Genomic DNA, 24,396 nt, shown 5'->3' with positions numbered 1-24,396 from the left:
TGGTCAGTGATGATGGGAGTTGAAGTCCACAACATCTGGAGAGCCACAGCTTCCCTCTCCCTAGTATAGTGGGTAAGATCACCTGGCAGCAGTACCTATAACTAAGTCACTGACTAAATTGATTATCAGCTTTCTAGGCTGCCTTGTCAAGCCAGGCGTCTTCTAGTACATAAAGCCCAATGCATTGAACTTTAAATGTTCTGAGCCGCTCAGATGTGCTGCAGCTGCTGCACTTCTTGACCAGTTCAAGAAAGGCTTCTAGTAAGTGGGCAAGAGCACCAGTAAATAGGGTTGCCACTGAATGAACCAGCCCTATATTAGAATTCCTACCAACAAGAGAAAAACAATAATCCAGCTAATTTTTTTAAAAAGCCCTTTGGGGTAGTTACTCGGATTTTATTTTTTTTATTAAAAAACAGAAAACCGGGCTGGCTATCAGAATTTTTTAAAATTCACATTCATCAGTAGCTCTTTCACTTAGGATCTAACTACATGTTATGTAATGTGATCAGCAATCACATAGTGGGTTATTTTAAATAAAATACCGACTACAGAGGGGGCAATAGTCAGTGGCATTGAAGCACCTGTGGAGGGCGGGGGAGGTTTAAGCCTCTCCTTTCCAGTTTCAGTCTTAGTAAAAAAAGACCCCCTGTGTGGCAATTGCTACTACGAAACAGCCTCCTATTGGATGTAATATGCAGTCCATCCATTAAAGAAATGCTGGAACTGTGCATCCCACACATGCATGCTGAAGTGCCAGGTTAGCCCAATTTCATACATTGCTGCATGTGAAACTGCAGTGTATAGTGTGATTCTTCCATAGCTTCCATGGTCTTAAGATGGGAGAGAAAAGGAGGCCACACTATAGAGGTCATCATGCCTGCCAACACTATGAACAGGAAAGGAAAGCTTTTGTCCTTAGCTCTGCCTCTGGCCTACCTGAATCCAATGACTCCTGCTTCCTGGTTTACCTGGGGCCTGGCCCTGCCAAGGTACCAGAATGTTTTAAATAATTAAAAAAACCTTTTCAACAGCTATTGGATCAGCACCAATTAGCAGGTAATGGTGTTTACCTCCATGTTATAAAAATCTTCAATGTGCTGGTTTCTGCAGATCAAGCCGTTGTAAAAGCCACAAGACCAGGCTCCATTTTTCCTTAAGCAACACGGCCAGTGAAGAAACAGAGTCAAACAGCAGTAGTCAACAGAGTGCCCTCCAGGTGTCATTGGACTCCAACTCCTATCAGCCCCAGCCAGTATGGCAAATGGTCAGGGATGATGGGAGTTGTAATCTAACAACCTCTGGAGGGCAGCACATATGCTATGCTGGAGTAGAAGGAGCAATGGCTGCACCCACTGAAAGGTGTATGCACCATTTACTGGTGATAATCCTAGTAGTGGTTATCACTTGTTGCATAGGCCCCACAGAAATTAGACCAAAGAAAGATAATACTTTTGTGGGATTATCAAGTCTTTTCAGTACAGGAAGCACACTTGTGAACTCTGTATGTCTCACCACTATTTAGGTGACACAAAAATACAGAGCCAAAATAGGAGGTGTCTCCTAAACACATGTTGGAGGAGAGGGTTGTAGTATAGCTGAGGGTGCAGAAATACAATGTGCCATTTTGTTACTCCACCGCTCAACACATCTTGCCACCAGGTTCATTTACGGCAAATAATTAAGGGCCTGTTTCCTTTATATGTATTGCCACTGCAATTTTATTGTATTTGTTTTGGTTAGTCTTGCCAAATGTTACCTGAATGGCCACACAAAGCTGGTTGTGTGAATGACAATGACACTCCGAGAAATAAGTCCAGATCTGCCTTTTTTGGCAGCGTGGCTGTATTCAGAAAGCTGTTGGGTGGATAGTGTCATTATACAGTTTAGTCACTAGGTGGCACCTGACTTTCTTCTATCTGGCTGGAGTTAGGAGTTTCCTGTGTCTGTTCTGTTTAAAAGACAATATACCATTCTTGTCTAGCCTCCTGACTGGTGTGTTCTGTAAGTCATCCATGTCACCTAGCATTGTGTGGTGTTGGCATTCATGTGGCAGCTCAGCTAAAAGACATCATAGGGTTACTAGAAACCACAGGTACTATGTGCAAAAAGGATGAGCCATCAGTCATAGCTGTGGTGGGCACAGCATTGCCATCTGAGTGCCTTTACTACTCCTTCTAGGAATACTGCTGTTACTGATGCCAATGCCAGCCCATTGTGAAGAAGCTGTCACCCATAGTACTTGGTTTGCAGCAGAGACCAACATCCAGATGCTCACAGCAGTGAACAGGAAGTTAATATGAGGACAAGAACAAAGTAACCACCCTAAAGAGATCAGATATATGCACCATAGGGGAGAGGACTGTGGCTCAGTGATAGAGTGCTTGCTTTGCATGCGAAAGGTCCCAGGTTCAGTCCCCAGCATCTCCAGGTAGAACTGGGAGACACCTCTCCCTGAAACCCTAGAAAGCTGCTGCTGACCAGTGTAGACAATACTGGGCTACATGAAACAGTGATCTGACTCAGTATAAGGTAGTTTCCTGTGTTTGAGAATTGTGGTTGGTGGTGAACCCAGGTAAAAGGACAGAGTTAAAGAACTTTGTATTATAACACCATGAAGAATGGCCATAAGCGGTGTCTTCTATTACCTGAAACCAGAGCTTGGAAAAGTTACTTTTTTGAACTAAAACTCCCATCAGCCCAATCCAGTGGCCATGCTGGCTGGGGCTGATGGGAGTTGTAGTTCAAAAAAGTAACTTTTCCAAGCTCTGCCTGAAACAGGGACCCCACAGGAGATTGAGCAGCCTTGGGTGGTTGGTGTGCTGGAGCAGAATAACATTCAGAATTCCAAATGGAAGGGTCTGACTTAGTGGTTTTTGATTCCGAGTCAGTGTCTGCCAACACTTCCCTCTTAGCCTCTCAGAGAGGCTACAGTATACTCCGTATATTCCCTCTTGGTCTGTATTTTAGGCAGATTCAGGGACTGCAAGTTTTCCCAGCTCAAGGTCACCATCTGAGGGTTGGGTCATGAAAGGTTAAATCTGGGGGGGAAACATAATGTGTGTTTTGGGTATTATCATACATAAACTTCATCAGAAATGTTAAGCAGTTAGTTTTTTTCACAGCCTGTTTCTGGTCTTCTCTCAAACGAGCCTCTAATGAAAATAAAGCAGATAAAACCTTGTAAATAGGAAGACAATTTGACTCAATCCTTTCCAGCTTCATTTCCCTTCTCTCTTCCCTAACTATCCCCCATCCCTTTCTTCTTGCACCATCAAGCAGTATCCATCAAGCCTCTGGTGCAAACAATTTGTTAATCTTAGATTAAGCTGCTAAGTATGGTGTAAATATTAGCTGATTATTGCTAGTATTGGGTTAATGTGCGGGAATCTTTGGGAAATATCGCAGATCAAGTGTCCCTGCCCAAATTGAAAATGCAAAACCTATTGAAAACCTTTAATGACTACTGAGGTAGTTGATAATACACTAATGGCATTATATACCAACACCACGTCAGCAGCAATCATGGGGGTGCTGGAAATATGAGTGTTGGAAAAGATGGTGACCCATGCATTTTCTTTCAGAGATGGAAGTATCCCCTCATAGTTTCATGACAGCCCTTGTTCTGGAGTCTGTAGCAATGGACTTGAGACTTTAACATGCTTTCCCATGCATGCGTGCTCAGAGGCACACGTTACCAAATTCTTCCAAGCTACACAGCAAGTGGATTGGACTGTGAAAGACCAACCCAAATTGTGTTTGCATTTTGACAAATTTGTAGGGCAGTATTTATTATTTATTTATTATTTATTAATTAAACTTATATACCGCCCGACTAGCAATAGCTCTCTGGGCGGTGAACATCAAAAAATACAATAAAATTACACAATCTCATAAAACGAAGTATATAAAAACTGTACAAACTAAAATCAAATTACAACAATTTAAAATTAAATTAACTTAAATTTAAAATTAAATTAACTTAAATTAAAATGCCTCAGAGAAGTACAATATCTCAGAGAGGAGGTCAGGTCTCCTGCTCCCCTGGGGCATTCACTATAGCTGCCCAGTTTCCCTGCTAAAAAGTTTGATAGAAATATCTGTGGTCTATAGGTACATTCTTAAACCGCAAGGTTTTTTGCCTATTAGTGAATCCTGATTTGTTTTTAGGGAGATTAGACGACACTGGTTATTTAACAAGCATTCATTCTGATTTGTTTGTGGGGAGGTTAGCTGACATTGCATCTAAGCAAGTATCACCCCACACTTCCCAGTGCATCTTCCCATAACATTTGTTATAGCAAAAAGTCTGATCTTGTCAACGTGTCTGCATCCTGGGCGCTTCCAGACTCATGATTTTCAGGTGGGAGTCAATCACATACTGACAAATTCAGGTTGTGCAATTATAATTGATTGGGAGGTCCACTTGACCCAAAGCTTGGACTTTTTGTGATAAGGAAAGTGATAGGAAAATGCACTTGCTTTGTTGTATCATCATCTAACACACACACACATATACAGAGAGAAAGAGAGAGATCAGAATGAATGCTTACTAAATAGCTAGCACTATCTAATCTCTCTGCAAACAAATTAGGATGAGCACTCAGTAAACAGGTCATCTGGAAGCCCTCCTGTTTTATTTCGTCTTTTAGTCTTGTAGTGAAACATATGGTAAATTCCTAAGAACTATCTTCTTATGCTGAATAGTGCAAAGTGACATTTCTATATGTTCAATATAAACTCACAAATCATTTTAACAGTGTAGAAAACATTTGACTGCTCAGGGTTCACTAACCTATGCATTTAAAAATGTACCTCTGTTGCCTCATATGCCATTCACACTTAAATTGGCACACAGTAATCTCCATGGATCTACATAAAAGGAGATTCCTCCACCTCTTTTCCAGCTGATCTGCCATCTGTCCAGTGACATTCTCTTATCTTTCTTCATTTCTGCAGGCGGGGAAAGTTCATTTTGGCTATGTTTATGGCATGAGTGCTATTGGGTGCATAGCAATCCATGCTTTGCTGAACCTGATGAGCATAGCAAGTGTGTCATACGGGTGCGTCGCAAGTGTACTAGGCTACTGCCTGCTTCCCATGGTGATCCTGTCCACCAATGCGGTGTTCTTCTCCCTCCAGTAAGTGTCATCTGGAATGCTGGCAGGTGGGTTTGAATGATAAGGAAAGGATAATGGGAGATTGGCTGAGACAGAGGACAACAGGAATAATGAGGAAAGGGGGAATTATGGGTTGGTCTTTAAAAAAAGAATATAAGAATTGCTTTGTTGGATCAGATCTAATGTCTGTTTAGTAATATTTAGAATATGGCAGGTGATAGGTATCCCTGTTGCCTATTTCTAGCACACCATGAGGTATATAAACTTTATGAGATTTTTCACATTCCACAATGTTAAATTGAAAATACCCCCCAAGCCATTCTGATCCTTCCCCTAAGCTCATTTCAAAACAAAACCTTACAAAACATATAGTCCTGAACTCAGAAATGCGTGCTTAACAACCCTCTAAATTTTCATGGTGATACACAAAACAGTCAGAGAGAATCAAGAGTTCAAAGTGTAAAAAGAGAGGAAAAAAGCAGACCCCTTTTGGACTTTTTTCTGTCAGAGTTCTCAATAATCTGTTGAAATTCATTAAAAATCAGCCGTGTTCACTGAGTACCTGTAATCCTATTACTGACCTTGCTGCATACTCTGACCTTCATCTTCTGCAGTTTAAAAGTTAAAAAAATGCCTGGCTGATTTTTAATTAATTTAAGAAATTTTACATTGAACTCAATGATAATGTGGGACATGCTCAGTAAGAACCAACTGTCAGTGTTTTAAAAGCCAGACTCCAAGCTGCTTGGCATGGCAAATCAGGGGGCCACACCCATGCCAGAACTTTATTTCACTTAAGACAGTCATGGCTTCCCCCAAAAAATCCTGGGAAGTGTAGTTTGTGAAGGGGGCTGAGAGGATACTCCTAATCCCCTGACAGAGGTCCAGTGGCCAGAGTAGTTTAACAGTCAGCTGCTCTGATTGAAGCTCTGTGAGGGAAACAGCGTCTCCTAGCAACTAACTTCACTAACTACAGTTCCCAGGATTCTTTGAGAGAAGCCATGACTGTACAAAGTGAAATAAAGTCCTGGTGTGGATGTGGCCAGGGACAGCTTTGGTTTAAATTTGGGTGGGAGGCTACATGTGCCTGCTGTAGAATAAAAAGGTGGGGGAAATGCTGAAAAGCAATGATACTGTTCACAATGTTTTCTGTTTGGAAAGGAAAGGGGCTTTCCCTCTGCTTAATGTCCACCCATCCAATCTCCTCCCCTCCCTCTTCCCCCCTCTGCCCCTCCACCACGTTGGTTTCACTTATCCTAAGCATGATTGCATGGGAGTAAATCATATTGAATTCAATAAGCATGCAAATGATCAAACCTGCCCTCCCTGCCTCCTTCCTCCCATCACCTCCCTTTTGCCCCTTTCCTCCCCCTTCCTTTGCCCTCCCCTTCCAATCTGCTCCTTCCCCCTCCCCCTACTTCCGCTCCCCTCTCCCTTTCTCTTTCTCTCTTCTCTCCCCTCCCCCTCCTCCTCCCCCATGGGCAGTTTTACCTGTCCTAACCATGATTGCATGGGAATAAATCCCATTGAACTCAATAAGCATGCAAATGATCAGGCTTGCCTTCCCCCTCCTTCCCCTTTCCTCTCCCTTCCTCCTCCCCTCCCTCTTCCTTCTTCCTCCTCCCCTGCCCACTCCAGCCCTCCCTGTCTCCCCCTCTGGTCAGTTTTACCTATCCCAATCATGATTGCATGGGAGTAAATCCCACTGAACTCAATAAACATACAAATGTATGTATGTATGTAAGTCTCAAAAATGGGGTCCAATCCCAACAGTCTGCTGGGACTAGAACAGAGCAAACTGTCAGAGAGAGACTCTAAGCATGGAATATTGTGTGCTGGCAAAGACAAGGAGTAATTCATTTTAAATTCACTTGTTCAAAATTTTTCTTGGACTTTTTCCCCCTCTTAATAAAGTTATTTGTTATTTAGCTTAATTTTTGTAAATTGTATTGCTTTTATTGATGTATTTTTATACTTGTGTTTATTTTTCTTTGTAAGCCGCCTTGAGGGCCTTTGGCCAAAAGGCGGGGTATAAATAAAATCAATAATAATAATAATAATAATAATAATAATAATAATAATAATAATAATAATAATGATCAAACCTGCCCTTCTCCTCCCCTCCCCCTCCTGCCTGCTCCCATCCCCCTCTTCCCCTCTGCCCTTCCTCCCCTTCCTCCTCCCATCTCCTGTGGTCATTTTCACCTATCCTAACCATGATTGCAGCGGATTAAATCCTACTGAATTCAATCAGCACACAAATGATCAATCCATTCTCAGCAAACTTGCACAGGATTCCATTTCTTACCTCCCGGATTAAAAAACAGAGAAATTAACTAATAGACAAAAAACCTTGCGGTTTAAGAATGTATCTATAGCCCATAAATATTTCTTTCACACTTGAAAAAGCAGGGAAATTGGGCAGCTATAGTGAGTGCATCAGGGGACCAGGAGACCTGACCTCCTCTCTGAGATATTGTACTGCCCTACAAATTTGTCAATTGTTGGTCTTTCACAGTCCAATCCACTTGCTGTGTAGCTTGGAAGAATTTGGTAACGTGCCTCTGAGCATATGGTGAGTGGTGGCAACACCTGCAATCAGCCCAAATAACAGAAACAAGACATTTGCTGTGCTGATCTTTTTTTAGCAGGGAGGAAGCAACAATATTAAGATACAGTTGATATAGTTCAGATAGTCAGTTTAAATATGTTTGATTTACTTTACAATTTTAGTGAAGTTTCCTATAGTAAATCATTTTCTTTTGCTTCTGTTTCTGTGAATATGTGAAGCGCAGCAACACCTTGTAAAATATACACTAAAAAACTCCAAAAATAATTGTGGAATAATGGCACTGACTTCTGCAGAATAGTCTCCAGTGGACATCTGGAGTGTCTCAGTTTGCACAAGATAAAACAGTGGGAGGTGAAACATATTCTAGCAAATTTCTAGGTGTGTTTTATGTTTTTAATTGACCATGCCCACCTTGCCTTAAATGAAGTGGTTTAAACATAGTAGGCTGAAAACATGCATCTTGGGCAGGCCAAGTTTGTTTTTTTCCAATAGCTAGAGTCATTACTGAAGGAGCAACATATTGCAATCAGTCCGATTTTACATTAAACTGCAGTTTCAGATTCAACTGTTGATGCACCCAAACAGAGATAGAACATAGCCTCCAATTTGAAACACAAAAGGCTGTCTTCACCATCATATGACAATGACCAATAAAAAGGCTTTGAAATTCATAAAAATAAATTTGATACAGGTTTCTAGGATGAACAGTGAGAGAAATAAAATTTTCTAGGTTAGATTCTCTGTAGAAACAATAGTAACACGGGAAAGAAGTAAAGTAAGAAGAACACCAACAAACATACAAATGTAATTCTCCATCTTTGGAGATGGCAGGTGCCACCACTCACCATATGCTCAGAGACGCATGAAAAAGGCATTTTTGCGTAACGTGGACTGTGAAAGACCAACCCAAATTGTTTTTGCATTTTGACAAATTTGTAGGGCAGTATAATATCTCAGACAGGTCAGGTCTCATGCTCCCCTGGTGCATGCACTATAGCTGCCCAATTTCCCTGCTTTCTAAAGTTTGAAAATAATATCTGTGGGCTATAGGTATGTTCTTAAACTGCAAGGTTTTTTGCCTGTTAGTGAATCTGTATACAAAAGGATTTCTTGTTCCCTTAATATGACAAACAGTGGTTTTGTTGATGGAACCATTAATTTTATCTTGTCTCTTCAGCAATACACAGGTTTAATTGATTAACTGTTTAATAATTTTTATTTATTAAGCAGTGCATGTGCACTAAAAAAAATAGGATGGGCTTACTCTAGAGATTTGCTACACTTGATAACAGAGCTGTTGCCCATTTTAAAAAATAACCAAATAAAACATCCAGTGAACCTATCACAATTTAAATTATATATTCCTTGGGGCAGGACCCATGAGGTCCCCCCCCCGTATGCTACTGTAAATGTCCATATACATCAGGAGTGGGAAACTGGATCCTTCTCTTTCCCAGTCCCCACAAATCAAGCTCACCTATCATTTGCTTGATGTCGCAATATTATTAGGTGACCCATTTTTGCTTGTGTGGCTTAAAATCAAGATATCAGGTGTAGGGCAGGTGGGTGTAGCTTTGTTGGAACAATCTCATGGGCCAAGTGGGGAGAACTCAAAGGCCTAATTAGGCCCAAGGACCAGAGGTTCACCACCGCTAACATTCATGGGTATATTGTTACATAAATTAAGAAAGACAATAAACAGCCCCTTGCATCCTTAAACTCAACTCTCCTCTGAGCAGAAGAAGAGGAAAAACAATGAAGGCAAACTGGCATAGTGGCTGCTTCTCCATCAGCTGGGACTTGCCTGTCCCTCATACTGCAAGCTATTTAAGGACCTGGATTGACCCTTGCTCAAAAGTGTGGTTTATTTTCTGGGAGGGTGGTGGGAACTGGTGGGGAAGAGGAAGGAAAATGGAAGTTGAACAAGGCATATGTCTTAAGATAGCAATGTTTTGGGAGAAAGAGAGGTAATTGGGGATAAAAAATGGTTAGTGAGTGGAAAGGAATTCTTTATCATTTTTATTTTGCCTTCCTTTATTTCCTTAAGCCACCCATTAGATACTGATGAAATTGCTGTGAGGTGTGCTGAGCCAATAGGGCAAGGAGATGCAGTATAACTACAAGAACAAATAAATAAATAAAACAAGCCTGTTGTTTCCTCAACAAGTAGTAGGCATATTATGGCAGGGCTAAGTTTATTTATTAGTAATTCCCTCTATCTTGAGAAAACTGGCAGCTGCCGCTCTGTGAAGGGTGGTAGTAGCAACGGTAGTGAATTCTAACAGAATTTGCAGCACCTTCACCTAATTGAAATTTCCAGTACTCTCAGAATATAGCCATGTCAGTCAAATTGGTATAAAGCCAGTATCTGTTTGTAGGGTGGATATGCCCCATAGTTCTAGATTGTATAGTGCAAATATTACATCGTGTGTATGTTCCTGTTTATCTGTTGCGGGCTTCTGGTGTGCTGTAGGACGAAAATGCTGAGGTTGTTTGTCTTCCCATTCTAACAAATGAGATAGCAGCTGACTAATTTACTACTTGCTGCTTAGTCTTTTAAAGCGGCAAATTATGAAGCTGTTTTTCATCCAAAATGAAAAATGTTCCCCTGCCGCACCCTCCCTGCATCCTCTGTTTGTTTGGCTTGGTGGTATATTGCATTTGCCGCTAGCTATCACTGCATGCCTGATTAGCAGGGATCTTGAAATGTTTTTATTCTCCTCTTTATTAATCAATGGGTTTGTTTGTTTGTTTGAACGTTCTTGTAGGGGGATTCTTGGAACTCTGCTAGCTCTGCTCATTACTGGATGGTGCAGTCTCTCAGCCTCCAAAATATTCACCTCTGCTTTGGCTATGGAAGGCCAGCAGTTTCTGGTTGCCTATCCCTGCGCTCTACTCTATGGTCTCTTTGCACTGATGACTGTCTTTTGAGCTTTGGTTTCTGGCAGGATTGTTTTATCCTGTGTATATACTGAATTGCAAAATCAAAGTCCATTTTCAGACAATCTTTTAGACTACTTCAGAGATGTTCCCAAAGTTCAGGATTATCTGGTTTTTGAGACTGAGTTTGTTTGGCACGTAATGCTTACTGTGTTATGAATTGAGCCTCATTTTCCCCAGAAGTTTGTCTTTGGCTTAGAATATCATATGAGGTTCTGCACATGTGCAATAAATCAGAGTGTTGTCTGATCAGGTTGCTTTGTAGGAATATGCACATAAGGCCTTTAATGCTAGCCTCTTACTCTCAATGAAACTCCTGCTGATTGCAATGAAATATGTGACCCAACCACTCAACCATGCAGCCTTTTATTTGGTAAATAACCTCTATTAGGGTCAAGTCTTTTCATTTGTTTCTTGCAAACATTTTACATGATGGCCCTCCCACATTTAGATCTAGAACATATTCTTGTTCTTGGGTTTATTTTGAGGCAAGGAGGATTTTGAATTTCTAGATGGATCTCAGGCATGGTTGGTGCTAGTAATTGCATTTTCCAGCAAGCAGTAAGAGAAGCCACTTTCGTGTAGCACCATCAGCAGCACAGATGCCCCAATATTACACAGTGGGAGAGAATTCTCAGAAAGCAGTTTTCCCCCCTAAATGCTTACTGAGAAAGCTTATAATTATCAATCCAATTCTGAACTGTGCTGAGTTCACTCACCACTACTTACCTCATTCATCAGTCTATGATCATAGTATCAAGTTAAAGTATAGAATGCATAGACATGCAAAAAAAAATGATTTTGCCACTTAAACCCACCCGCATTATGTGATCAGTTTTTTAAAAGTAGATAAAGGCTGCTTTCTTTGAAACCTCTGTAGTTGTTGGCTAATATTATGGTTTTACTTGATTAAAATGAGCACTCTCTAGCCATTGGGCAACTGCTAAGGTGTTACAGAATGTTTCTGAACATTCCACATGCTCATATGTAAGTGGAGGAGGGGGGAGCTTCCAGCATACAATGTCTAGGGACAGATTGATCTGTGCTTTTTGTGAAAAGAGATGCAGCAAAAAAGGGAGTAGTAGTAGCACTTGCATCAGCTACTATACGATGTATGTGTGACTGTAGTCTGTGTATAAGAGTAGTATATGAGCATTATCTGTATATGAGTACATGAGTAGAATGAATGAGGCAAGTACAGATCCATACCATACTTCAAAAGCACATTCAACAAACATTTAAAGCACATGGCTTCTGCCCAAAAAATCCTGGGAAGTGTAGTTTGTTAAGGGTTCTGGGAACGTTAGCTCTGTGGTAACTCACCCCTCACTGAGCTACCATTCCCAGCACCTGTAACAAACCACAGTTCTAAGGATTCTTTGGGGGAGGTCATGTGCTTTAAATGTGCATTGGAAGCGGTTTAAAGGTATGGTGTGAGGTAGTGTACGAGAGAGTAATGAGGAAATGAACCCAGAGAAGATAATGCGTACAGCAGCTATCTACTTCTATATTCACATCTACATTTTCTGTTCTTCCCCCACCCAATACACATTAAATTCCATTACTGAAATTAGATTATGTGATTTACATTTTATTTGTTTAATGGATGAAAATGAAATAAAACCAGGAAGGGGATGTTAATAATGGTATACTGAAAGCATTCAGCTGTAAATGTTTCCTTTTAAAACCATTTTGTTGAAACGACAAGTTTTGTTTTTATTTTGCGTTTTTAAAACTGGAAAACTTTCTTTTTAAAAAAATCAGGGGGAAAATAAAATGGATTTTAAACACACTTGTTTGGGTGGAAAATGCATGTGCATGGCTTGTACTGTTGTACAATTCTAGGGACTAGTCTGCATATCTTGGAATTTCCCATACAATTTCCTTGTGAGTACACAGGGCTGACCCTGCCATGCCATACCATGCATCAGGGTGAAGAGACACACTTCAGAGGGCACCACGAGGGTGGTGGCGGTGGCGGTGGGGATAGATGAAGGAAGAAAAATGTGTCTGAATGGTGCAGCAAGGCTTTCTAAGTCATTGGCCCTAACAGAAAGAGGGGTGCCTTTTGGGCTGTGCTTCAGGCAGTAAAATATCTTGGGACAACACTAGGGTTTATGCATGGCCAGGACAAGCTTGTAGCCTGCCCATGCTCTTATGTTTATGAAATGTATGCTAGCTTGAGATCAATTGACATAGGCCAGGAGGAACCAATGTGGTGCTCTCCAGATGTTGTTGGACTACAACTCCCATCAGCCCTGACTTTTGGCCATGCTGGCTAGGGCCAGTGGGAGTTGGAGTCCAATAGGAAGGACACCATGTTGGCTACCCCTGATATTAGGGCTAGGATTAGAAAAAATTTAAGACTGACTGACTGAATGAATGAACTGGTGTCTCCATGTGTGTACAGTAATACCTGAGTCAACAAAGTAGATGCATTCCTGGACATTAATTCTTTAACAGAAACTTTGGTACCAGAGGTACAAATAACATGGAAAGAATAGGGATAGGTTCCTACACCCTCTCATAGATTAAAGGGTGCCTACTTGGCACCCACCCGCTCCCCCTCCTTCTCCTCCTCTGAATTGTATTGGATCCTTCCCTCCCCAGCTCTGGGAGAAAACAAGAGATCTCTTTAATGCAAAGCACAGGCTAGTCAGTTTCACCCTAGCAAAGCACAGGCACAGGCTTGAAAGTTTTGCAAAGCAAAGTTGGTCAGTTTCATCTTTAAAAAAGCCTTCATTAAAAGGAGCTTCCTTCCTGGAGGATTTGTTAACTGAGGTATTACTGTACTGCATCCCACAATTTCTGCATTGCTGGTGATTCTAACAAGTACAGTTGCCATGGCAGATATTGTAACCACACACATAGAGGTTCCAATTCACACACAAGTAACACTTTGGCTTGGGAGCCCCACACATTTTCCAGGTGATCATGTAGAGGACACCCTGATGCATGTCAAAGCCCTATGCAAGCAGAGAAACATCAAAGCATTTTACCTGCCAAGTATGCTGTATTCTAAATAGGCATTTAAAAACAATGCTTATAATAATTTATAAATAATACTTAAAATGGTGCACTTGTCTGAACCGCACTTACTTGGTGGCATTATTATTATTTAGTTCTGATCCTGACAATGCAAATAAAATAATTTACACAATGAAAATAAAGAGGGTAGTGAACAACAGTGAACAAATAAAATCCCATTTCCCATGTGCTGCTATTTTAGAACTGTTTTCCCTCACAAGGAGTCATTCATTCATTTTACTGCACTATTTGAAAAAGGAAGGAATGGGCTGTAACACACCAATAGAGCACATGCTTTCCATGCAAAAGACTAGGACTGTGCTCCATATTTGGCCAAGCCCCAAGCTGAATCGAGCCTCTTTGGAGGCTTTTGGGCCTTGGCCGAGTCGGGTTCATATAGCCCCGAATCGCTACGGGTAAGATATGGTGGCCCAGAGTCATCCAGGGCTACCAAGGGGCATGGCATGAGGGGTGAGCGACCGGGTACCATCCTGTGGAGAGAGGAGGTTGTGGTGTGGCTGCTGGAGAGCTCCCTAACCGATACTGACCTCTTACATGGCTGTTTGACAGTCTGCTCCAACAATATCCTCCCTTCAAAGCCGACATGCGAAGGAAGAGGCCATTGTCAGGCCTGGCCTTGATTCTGCCTTGCTCAGGCTCTCGCTGGATTGCCCGAGATTGCTAGTGATCCTGCAAGAGCAAGCATGGGTGGTAGGAGGACTCTCCCTCCCATTGCTCCGGGACCCATGCTCAGTCCCACAAATGTGCCCCATGCTGGGCATGAAGCGATCTTTGTGTGGTGCTGGTTGCACCTGCCTGTTCTTGGGGGCTGGCGGAGAAGATGTAGTGTCTCCTTCCACCCCTCCCAACCATATTTTTTTATTTAAAAAACCCTTCACCCCGCTCCCAAATAACTCTGGGGACAGATCCGGGGTGGGGTGGGTAGTCCCATCTTCAGGATAGGGCAGATTGTCCCTCCTCGGGGCCCATAGATCAAGGCCATGGGGCAGATTGGGAGGGCTGTTCACAGCCCTACAAAAGGGCCCCAGATTCAATCACTTGCATCTCAAGGTAGAGCTGGGGAAAGGCTCCTGTCTGAACTTTAAGAGCCACTGCTAGTCATTGTAGAGCAGGGCTTCCCAAACTGTGGTCCATGGACCACCAGTGGTCCGCAAGTTTCATTTAGGTGGCTTGTGCCAAGTCTGGGAAGAATGCTTGCCATTTGAATTTTATAGTATTCTATGGAATTCAAATTGTAATAAAATGTAAGAAATAAAAAGATTATACAGCATCTAATACATCACATTACATTTGCTACAACAGACAGGGAAAAAAGTATTAAGTGGTCCGCCAAGACCCTTAGCAGTTTTCTGGTAGTCCATGGGGGGAGGGGAGTTTGGGAACCACTGGTGTAGACAATACTGAATTTGCTAGACCAGTGATCTGACTCGGTAGAAAGCAGCTTCCAAGGTCCCTAATTCACTGAAGTCAGTTGTTGTGCTTCAGTCCCAGTGAAATCACAGTAGCTGAAAACGTAATCTCCCTGATTTCAGTGGTGCTTAATTACACCAAACTTTAGGTGGATTGGCACACGTGTTTATCCTGGTTCTATAATGGGCAGGGAGTAAAGATCCTCCGTGGCGCAGAGTGGTAAGCGGCGGTAACGCAGCTGAAGCTCTGCTCACGGCCGGAGTTTGATTCCAATGGAAGGAGGAAGTCGAATCTCCGGTAAAAGGGGTCGAGGTCCACTCAGCCTTCCATCCATCTGTGGTGGGTAAAATGAGTACCCTGCATATGCTGGGGGGTAAAGAAAGGCCGGGGAAGGAACTGGCAATCCCACCCCATATAAACGGTCTGCCTTAGTAAACGTCGCAAGACATCACCCTAAGAGTCGGAAACGACTCGCACTATAAGTGCGGGAACACCTTTACCTTTTTATAATGGGGAGGGAACCTTTTTTCACGCTGAGGGCCACATTCTCTTCTAGGCAATCTTCCATGCTAGTAGTGGACAGGACCAGAGGCAAAAGTGGGTGGAGCAACAAATGCAGATTTTTACCTATATACACTAGGCTAGTTTCTACACACACTCACATATCCCCCTTGGGAAAGCAAGAAGCATGATCAGATTTCAAGGACACAGTCCAGCCAGGCAAAAACACCTAAGGTGGGTGCAAAGCAAGGCCAATAAGGAATGTGGCTCAGATAGAGGGTGTGTGTCCGGGGAGGTACTACGATGGGGAGAGTCCCAAGGACCAGAAAGAGAGGCTTAGGACCTCTGTATCCACCCTTTTTCTATCAAATGATGAATAATATGTTGTTGGACATTATTTGGGAGAAATGTCAGATGCTTATTGAAAGAGACTTGTTGGTTTTGGTACCCAACTTGATAGTGTTGTTTCAAAGCAAGTCTGCTTAACTTGTGGCTGTTTCCCAAGCCAAATGCCTTCCATCAGCCATGTGTGGCAGTCCAACTCCAATTTTTGCTACTTGTCTGGAGCTGCAAAAACAGGGGGGCAGTCCACCATACATGGTGGAGAGAGCTGCATTAAGTGTGGGTCACAGTCTGTGCAAGCCCATTTCAAAGAAAGACTTGTACTTATTAAAGAGATTGCACTACTGTTGGATTTCTTGGTGGATGTCAAAATACAATGTTGTACATTTTTTTAAAAAACTAGGGGCTCTGCTCCCCTGCTGCTCATTCTGCTCACCACTCCACTTACAAGACAGTATACTTGCTGAATTGTCTGCTCTACCAAGAAATTGCCTTGGCTTCTCTCTTCTATTTTTCAGCCCTGCTTTGCATGCCTGTTTTCACCTTCACCCCATGCCCATGCCTTCTCCTTCCCCCCTCCTTTTCTGCAACCTCTCTTTGTACATAGACCACCCACATGGTAACTTCCTGCATCCTCCTCCTCCCACACATAGCAACTACTAAGCACCCCTTTCACCTTCCACCCAGTTATGAAACCATCATCTCCTCCTATTCTACAGCCCTTTTTGTACGCTCTCTTTCATCTTCACCCCCATTCCCATATCTCCTCCTCCCCCATTTTTTGCCAAAAAAACCTTTGCATGCATTTTTATCTTCACCCCTTTTTTCCTACCTTCTTTTCTGACCTCTCCTTTGCACACAGATCTCCCACATTTTTATGCCTACTCCTCCCTCCTATTCTGCAGCCCCCTGTGCACAGCCCCCCCTTTAAACAACAGGAGAGGTTTGAGTAGAATCAGAAGAGAGGGAATAACAGGAAAGGTTTGAATAGGGATAGAGGACCACTGAGAGGAAAAAAGTGACAGTTCTAAACAATGGGAGGTTTGAGCACGAAGGGAGTTGGAAAAGGCTATGTTGGACCCATGTTAGCTTTCGGATGTTAGCTTCTGTGTCATAACCATGTCTGCTATTGTTGAAACTTTTTTTAAGCAACCCCTCAGTGTTCCTTCCTTGCCAATCTATTCAGACCTCTCTTTTTGTTTTAAACTACCACTTTCCCCCTGTCATTGTCCCTTCTCTCTTGCTCCCATGCCACAGCCACTGCTGTTGTGCAGCCTGCCTTCTCTTTTGCTCCCCAGCCCTGCCCTGATTTCATGCAAATCCCAGGATTGTGATGAGGCACTACAAATCCTCCAATGGGGACTGAGTGATGACAATCTAGTGCAAATATAGTATAGAGACATATATTGGAATATGCATTTATTTTTTGTTTACAGACATGGATCTATTCAGAGAGGTCAATGTGAGAGGCAATTATGCAATAAATAGGTGGATTTGAAAGCCTTGCAACCTTAGGGTACATCTGCATCACAAGGATCAAGTCCCCTACTCTGAGGAGAAAAAAAGTGGAAGGAAGGTTGTTATGGAGAGTTGGTGAGGCAAGAATTATCATTGCTGGTGCCACAAGGCATAGGTCCGTGATAGAGCATCTGCTTTGCATGCAGAAGGTCCCACATTCAATCCCTGGCATCTCCAAGGAAGGCTGGGAAAGACTCCTGCCTGAAACCCTGGACAGCTGTTGCCAGGCAGTATAGATAATACTAAGCTAGATTACTTTACTCGGTATAAGACAACTTCCTATGTTCCTGTTATTGTTCCTGTGGTTGTGTTTTTGTTGTTGTTGTTAGCATTAAATAATGTATGTGGCTCTTTACACAAATAAGAATAATGGACAGTAGTGTGAGGCAGCAGCATTTACCTGTCCTCCCAGAAGCAGAGTCACTGCTGCCTACTGGAAGGGAGTGAGGGAGGGACAAGGCAGCAGGGAGGTCAGTTCTGTGCAAATGCACTGGCAGAAGCACCATATTGCCTCTGCTGGTGTGTTTGCACAGCATCACCCTCCTCAGTGCCTTGCTCCTCCCACTCTCCCTCCCAGTGAGCAGCAACAACCAACCTGTAGGGAGGTCAGATAAGTACTGCCGCTGCACCCTGCCATCTGCTACTGACAAATGACATAAGCATAAAAAGTTTCCAGCCTTCTTTTACAATCTAAGTTTAACACTGGCATAAATAATGGAAAGGCAAATGTAGCAAGCAAAAGAGGAAACTGTGGAATAGAAAAGGCAACTCTTCCAAGAGAAGGATGTGAGCAAAAGCAGGTCCACATATGCATCAAATTTCATGTATTGATTAGAAACAAACACACCAAATCTTTTTCTCCAGGCCTCTAGTTTTAAATAAGCCAAGCAAAAGTTTGTCATGGCACTTTGTGTAAAGAGTTTATTCAAATACAATTTAAAAAAAAATGAAATTGTGATGCTGCTGAAGGATTATCTTAATGGGACAGAACAACAAGAACATATTATTATAGCACCACATGAGCAAACTATGAATTTCAGCCCATTGGGTTGCCGTTTCTCTTTTTCAAGATAAATCGTTTTGTAAGCTCCATTGTACTGTACATAATGTACATCAATGTTTGATGCTGAAATTGCCACTAAACTACCACCTGCTGTCACAGCAGAAACAGCCCTTTGCAGAGCCAAGGTAATTCCTAAATATGTCTCCTGGAAGTCAGAATTGAATCTGAGCGTGTAATATACAAAGCTCACTCAGCCAGTCTATGGGGAGAGAATAGTCAACAAATAATACATCTACAGAAAACTAACAACTTGAACAATACAAAACAGAAGAATGGGCAACCAGTATATTATTATTATTTATTTAATTATTTAATTTGTATCCCGCCCTTCCTCCCAGCAGGAGCCCAGGGTGGCAAACAAGGCACTAAAAACACTTTAAGACATCATAAAAACAAATCTTAAAATACATTAAGACAAAACAGCGTTAAAAACATTTTAAAAACTTTTTTAAAGGGTTAAAAACATTATTAAAAAACATATTTAGCAATTCTGACACAGACACAGACTGGGATAGCTCTCAACTTAAAAGGCTTGTTGAAAAAGAAAAGTCTTCAAAAGGAGCCGAAAAGATAGCAGAGATGGTGCCTGCCTGATATTCAAGGGGAGGGAATTCCACAAGGTAGGTGCTGCCACACTAAAGGTCCGTTTCCTATATTGTACAGAACGAACCTCCTGATAAGATGGTATCTGCAGGAGGCCCTCACCTGCAGAGCGCAGTGATTGACTGGGTATGTAAGGGATAAGACGGTCTTTCAGATATCCTGGTCCTGAGCTGTATAGGGCTTTGTACACCAAGACTAGAACCTTGAACTTGGCCTAGTAGCAAATATATACAGTATACTGAGAAGTGAGAATTTAGGAGGGTGAATTTAACATTATACAACAGGGGTTCTCAATCTTTGTCATCATCATCATTTTATTTGTATGCCACCTTTCCACCACACACACACACACACACACACAGACAAATGCTCAAAATGACTTACAACGGAAGAACAGCAATACATTGCAAAATCAACAATTGCAAGAACAATTTCATAATAGCAATAATAAAACAGCAACATAATAGCAACTGTAACAGCATATGAAAAACATTTCAGCACTATAATGTAGCGACATTATACCTCCTGGCAGTAGCCAAAACAACAAGGGAATCTGAACAGTGTCACCTTGGTCCTAGAGCCTCACATCTGCTTCTGTGTCCAGTACAGATTAGACAATAATAAAGGTAGTCTGACCAAATGTCAAGGCCTTGCCTTCCCAACTGCCCTTTGGCATCACCAATTTAGGCATCATTAAGACTTCCAAAGGCGGGAGATGGGGAAGCTGGAAACACTCCTGCCTTGATGTTACTCACAGTCCCTGTCCTGTATCAGCTTCTTGTATGGCTTCCAAATGACCTCCATCATCCAAGAAAGAACAATAAGATCTGGTTTACATGTTAATGGAACAGTTTGAGTGCAGCTACTTTGCAGGTTGCTCCTGTCCTGCTCTGGTAACATATAAAACCTGTGCCCTTACTGGGAATAGATTGTTAGGTGGCATACCCAAGCCACTGCCCACAGAAGTGGATGGAAGTGGCCATAGAGGGGGCAGCAACTACTGCATGCAGACGGCATGAATTTCTGGCCTTAAAGGTGAAGCTTTCACTATAGAACATATGAAGCTGCCTGATTCTGAGTCTGATCATCAATCCATCTAGCTCAGTATTGTCTTCCCATAGTGAGAGGTCCCCATAATATTTATATATTTTGCAGTACTCACCATTATTGTTGTTATTATATTGAATTTCTACCCTGCCCATCCTTCTGAAGGAACCCAGGGTGGCAAACATAAACAAAACCATTTAAGAAAAAAGAAAACCATGTCACTCAACCCATCCTATTTTGACTCTTCCCACATTCACAGTATCAACTGGGGTGGGGGCAGCTTACAATGTGATAGAGTGAACTGTGTGGCATTTGCAAATATAAGCAAGACAGGGTCCCTTGCCATGGGGTTGCCTTTTTGGACAGCAGCCCTCTGGTGAGGGATAATGTGGGCTCTGAACCCGAGTGAACCACATGGTTCATTCTGCCGTATTACCTTTTACAATAAAAAGGGGGAATGAAGGCAGTGGTGGTTGGTACCTCTTGGGACTGGTAGGGCAGAAGACCAGACCAGCAGTAGGTGGAGCTAGAGCTAATGATAGGCAAAACCAACTGATTCTAGCTTTGTCCCCATCCTCCTCCCTCCTGAGTTTTACAAGAGCACCACTGAGACTAAGGAGGAAGAAACTGACAGGCAGGGTCACCCCTTGGACTGGATGTAAGTAAGAAAGCAGGCAGGTGATGGCAGACTGAGATTGGTGGAGCTGTACCCCATTTGCCCTAATGGGCTAGCCTCCACTGGAGTGAAGGCAATGTAGTTCAGACTATCATACTGCAGTACAGTACCTTCATAACTTCTTTGCTGGATCAGACCATGGTACAGCATTGTGTTCCCAACAGGTTCATCAGCTGTCTCAGAAAATTCAGAAGTAGTTCATGAGGCATGACAGTAATAGCTATCCTCTGTGACTGGCAATCAAAGGTCCATTATCATCCATCCAGCAGTTGTCCCCTTCTGCAGTCAACCTAAATACAGTCTGGACCACAGCAGAGAGAAGCACTTGCAAAACAAATAGCTCTGCATGATTTATGTATTTACTTTTCATATATTATTAAATTTATATTCCATCCTTCCTCCTAAAGGGAACCCAGGACAGCAAACAACAAGTGACAAAACACTAAAAACTTATTTTTTTAAAAAAAAAAAACTAAAAAGCAAAACATCTTTAAAATAATTCGTTTTTAAATAGCGTCTTTAAAACCATCATAAAAACAATCCAGATGCAGACTGGGATAAGGTCTCTACTTAAAAGGCTTGTTGAAAGAGGAAGGTCTTTAGTACATGCAGAAAAGACAACAAGAGACTGTGGCTGTCTAATATTTAAGGGGAAGGAATTCCAAAGGAGAAATGCCACAACACCAATGGTCCGCTTCCTATGTTATGCAGAATGGACTTTCTCATAAGAAGGTATCTGCAGGAGGCCCTCACCTGCGGAGCTCAGTGACTGACTGGGTATATAAGTGAGCAGTGATTCAACTAAACAACTCAATAGAAAATGGATGGTGCAGGTCACATGGGCCCACAGCATCCTTTACATGAAAAAGACCTTAGCAAAGCAACATCTTTGGCTGCAGGGGTGGGACAAAACTGATTGTTAGCCTATTGACCCCTGCCACTGGTAAACAATGCAAGGGCACATGTATTTTAGTATAGTAGTGCCCTGGCTAAACAGCCCCACAAACATTGGAATGAGTAAATGAAAGATTGTATCTCATCTTGTGTCTAAAAATGAACCCTATGTTTGAGTATATAGCTGTCATGGGACCTCACAGGTCCTCGGCTGGGATGATGTCTCTGTATCACTTCTAGAACCCTCAACCATGAAGCTAACTGGGTCATCTTGGCCAGTTGTAATCTCTCAGCCTATTCTGCCTCAAGAGAGCCAGTGTGGTGTAGTGGTTAGAGAGTTGGACTATGGCCTGGGAGACCAGGGTTCGAATCCCCACACAGCCATGAAGCTCACTGGGTAACCTTGAGCCAGTCACTGCCTCTCAGCCTCAGAGAAAGGCAATGGTAAACCACCTCTGAATACTGTACCGCTTGCCATGAAAACCCTAAGTCGGGATCAACTTGAAGGCAGTCCATTTCCATTTTCATTCTGCCTCACAGTGCTGTATGTCTGCATGGGTGGGGTGAGCAATGAGTCTTTCCCACCCAGCTGATAGCCTCTCAGCTGGCAAGATGCTAGGAAAGACACATATCATTGGCCGCATCCACGTTTGCAAAATCCACAAACCCTCCACAGTCATTTAGTATAATGCTAGGGAGAAGCAGCTGTATGCTGATTGATTTGTTCAAGAGGAAACATTATAGAACATCATTAGCAACATAGCAGAATGAAGCTCACTGGGTGACCTTGGACCAGTCACTGTCTCTCAACCTAACCTACTTCACAGGGATGTTGTAAGGATAAAATTGGGAGAGGAAGAACCATGTTGTATGCTACCTTGAGCTCCTTAGAGGAAAGGTGGGAGATAATAAATAAATAATGATCCCAGATGTTGTAGATGAGGTACCTTGCTTTAAAGCAGGTATAGTTCTCCAGATGTTGCTTGATTTCAGTTCTCATCAGATCCAGCCAGCATGGCCAGTAGTCAATTATTATGGGAATGGTAGTCCAACAGTATCTGGAGGGCCACAGGTCACCTATCCCTGCTTTAAAGGAAAGAGTGATGTGACCTATTTTATTTATTTATTTATTATTTGATGTATATCCCACCCTTCCTCCCAGGCAGACTTAGCATGTATATTCTAAGACTTCCACAAAGTAGGACATCTCCAGTGTAGGCTTCAGTGGGAAAAAAATGGAGTAAGAAGCAGGGTTCCCAACTTTTTCTTCTGATAGGGCTCCTGTGTCTTTAACTACTTCCTGACAGGCAGAAATGCTGCATATGAAGTTTTTCCTAGCATTTTCCTGTTAAATTTCTGTCAACCATGTGCTTGTAAACGGTACTGTTGCCCTGCTGAAAAAATATTAATTAGAGATCAATAGACCCTTACAGATCTACTATTCTACAGCAACTAACTTGGGAGCCATGACAGCTACACAAAGTTTGAAACTAAATTAGAGTAAGGAATGATTACCGTATAGGCACACCCTTATATGGCAGCTTTGCAAAGTCAGGTTCTAAAGCATAAAAGGGCTGGACCACTAAAAAAAGAAAACCTAGCATGTAAGGCAGGTGGTGGTGGGAGGATCCCCTTGTTGATATTTTGTGATACAAATTTTAAAATCAGTCAGCTGATCAATTAACATAGCCTTTTAATCATCTGACGGCAACTAGGAAAAATGTGTTTATTTTATTTTTGCACGTCTTTCTCTCTCTGGCAGTGATCATATTTGAATCTATAGGGAAATAAAATCCCAGTCACTTTCCTGGCATGCAGGGGTTGTGGACTATTGCATCATAAATTACACCACAGCACATCACATTACTTTTCATGAGACATGGTCCAAATTCAGCTGGTATCAACATCCATTTCACACACAGTGAGTAACAAAATTGGTTCCTGCTGGTTTTACTCCCTTGCATGTTTTGATTAAAGTTTAAAGCCAAGCCATTAGTTGTGGAGTTACTGTGTTATTTTTAAATTCATTTTTCTTCCTCAGTGTAACAACTTAATTTTAGGATCTAAAGCCCTTGCTTTTTAGAAGGGTTTAACATCTAGGAAAAAACTGTGTAAAACACAGAATGTTTCCAAGGTTTAATTTTGTAGCAGAAATTATGGAAGCTCATTGTTGTAGGGCTTTATTAACCCTTCTGCTGTGCCCATAAATGAGTTTGTGCTGCAGAGTGACCATGAACTAGAAGGTCCCTGGTTCAAATCTCACTTGACTATGAACTGCTCGATGGCTTTAAGCAGGTCGCACTCTCTCAGCCTCCCATTTGCACCTTGGAGATAATAAAACCTCACATGATCGTTGCAAGGATTATTAAAATAACACATACAAAGCATGAAAACACTCAAAATGTGTGACGGATTGAGTTGAAAGGGACCTCAAAGGTAATCTCTTCCAGCCCCTTCTGATGCAGGACACCCACTGCTACACAGCCCTGATAGGTGACCATCCAGCTTCTGCTTAAATAAAAACCTTGTACAAAAGGGAGTCCACTACCTTCTGAGATAGTCTGTTCCACTGTCAAGCAGCTTATATAATGAAGAGGTTCTTAATGCTTAGTCAGAGGGCTCCTCCAGACTGATTTTTTTTGGGGGGGGAGGGTATTTCTGC

The 24,396-nt window shown here is 42.2% G+C and overlaps 1 protein-coding gene across 9 annotated transcripts in view; it reads left to right on the top strand.

The window, feature by feature from the left end:
- The window catches only part of YIPF7 (Yip1 domain family member 7), an 83,256-nt gene that overhangs the window by 17,131 nt on the left and 41,729 nt on the right, over positions 1 to 24,396 (top strand). For 3 of the 9 annotated variants that reach the window (XM_061584234.1, XM_061584233.1, XM_061584231.1), the window contains exon 7: positions 4,960 to 5,141. In XM_061584234.1, coding sequence (XP_061440218.1) covers positions 4,960 to 5,141 — 182 coding nt within the window. Of the gene's footprint in view, positions 1 to 4,959; positions 5,168 to 10,460; positions 14,294 to 24,396 lie in introns of those variants that run through there. The other 6 variants (XM_061584237.1, XM_061584236.1, XM_061584235.1 and 3 more) reach the window with 6 other exon arrangements.

The sequence above is a fragment of the Rhineura floridana genome, chromosome 9, assembly GCF_030035675.1.
Source record: "Rhineura floridana isolate rRhiFlo1 chromosome 9, rRhiFlo1.hap2, whole genome shotgun sequence".
In the NCBI taxonomy this organism is placed as follows: domain Eukaryota; kingdom Metazoa; phylum Chordata; class Lepidosauria; order Squamata; family Rhineuridae; genus Rhineura; species Rhineura floridana.
This window is presented reverse-complemented; position numbering and strand designations above follow the sequence as displayed.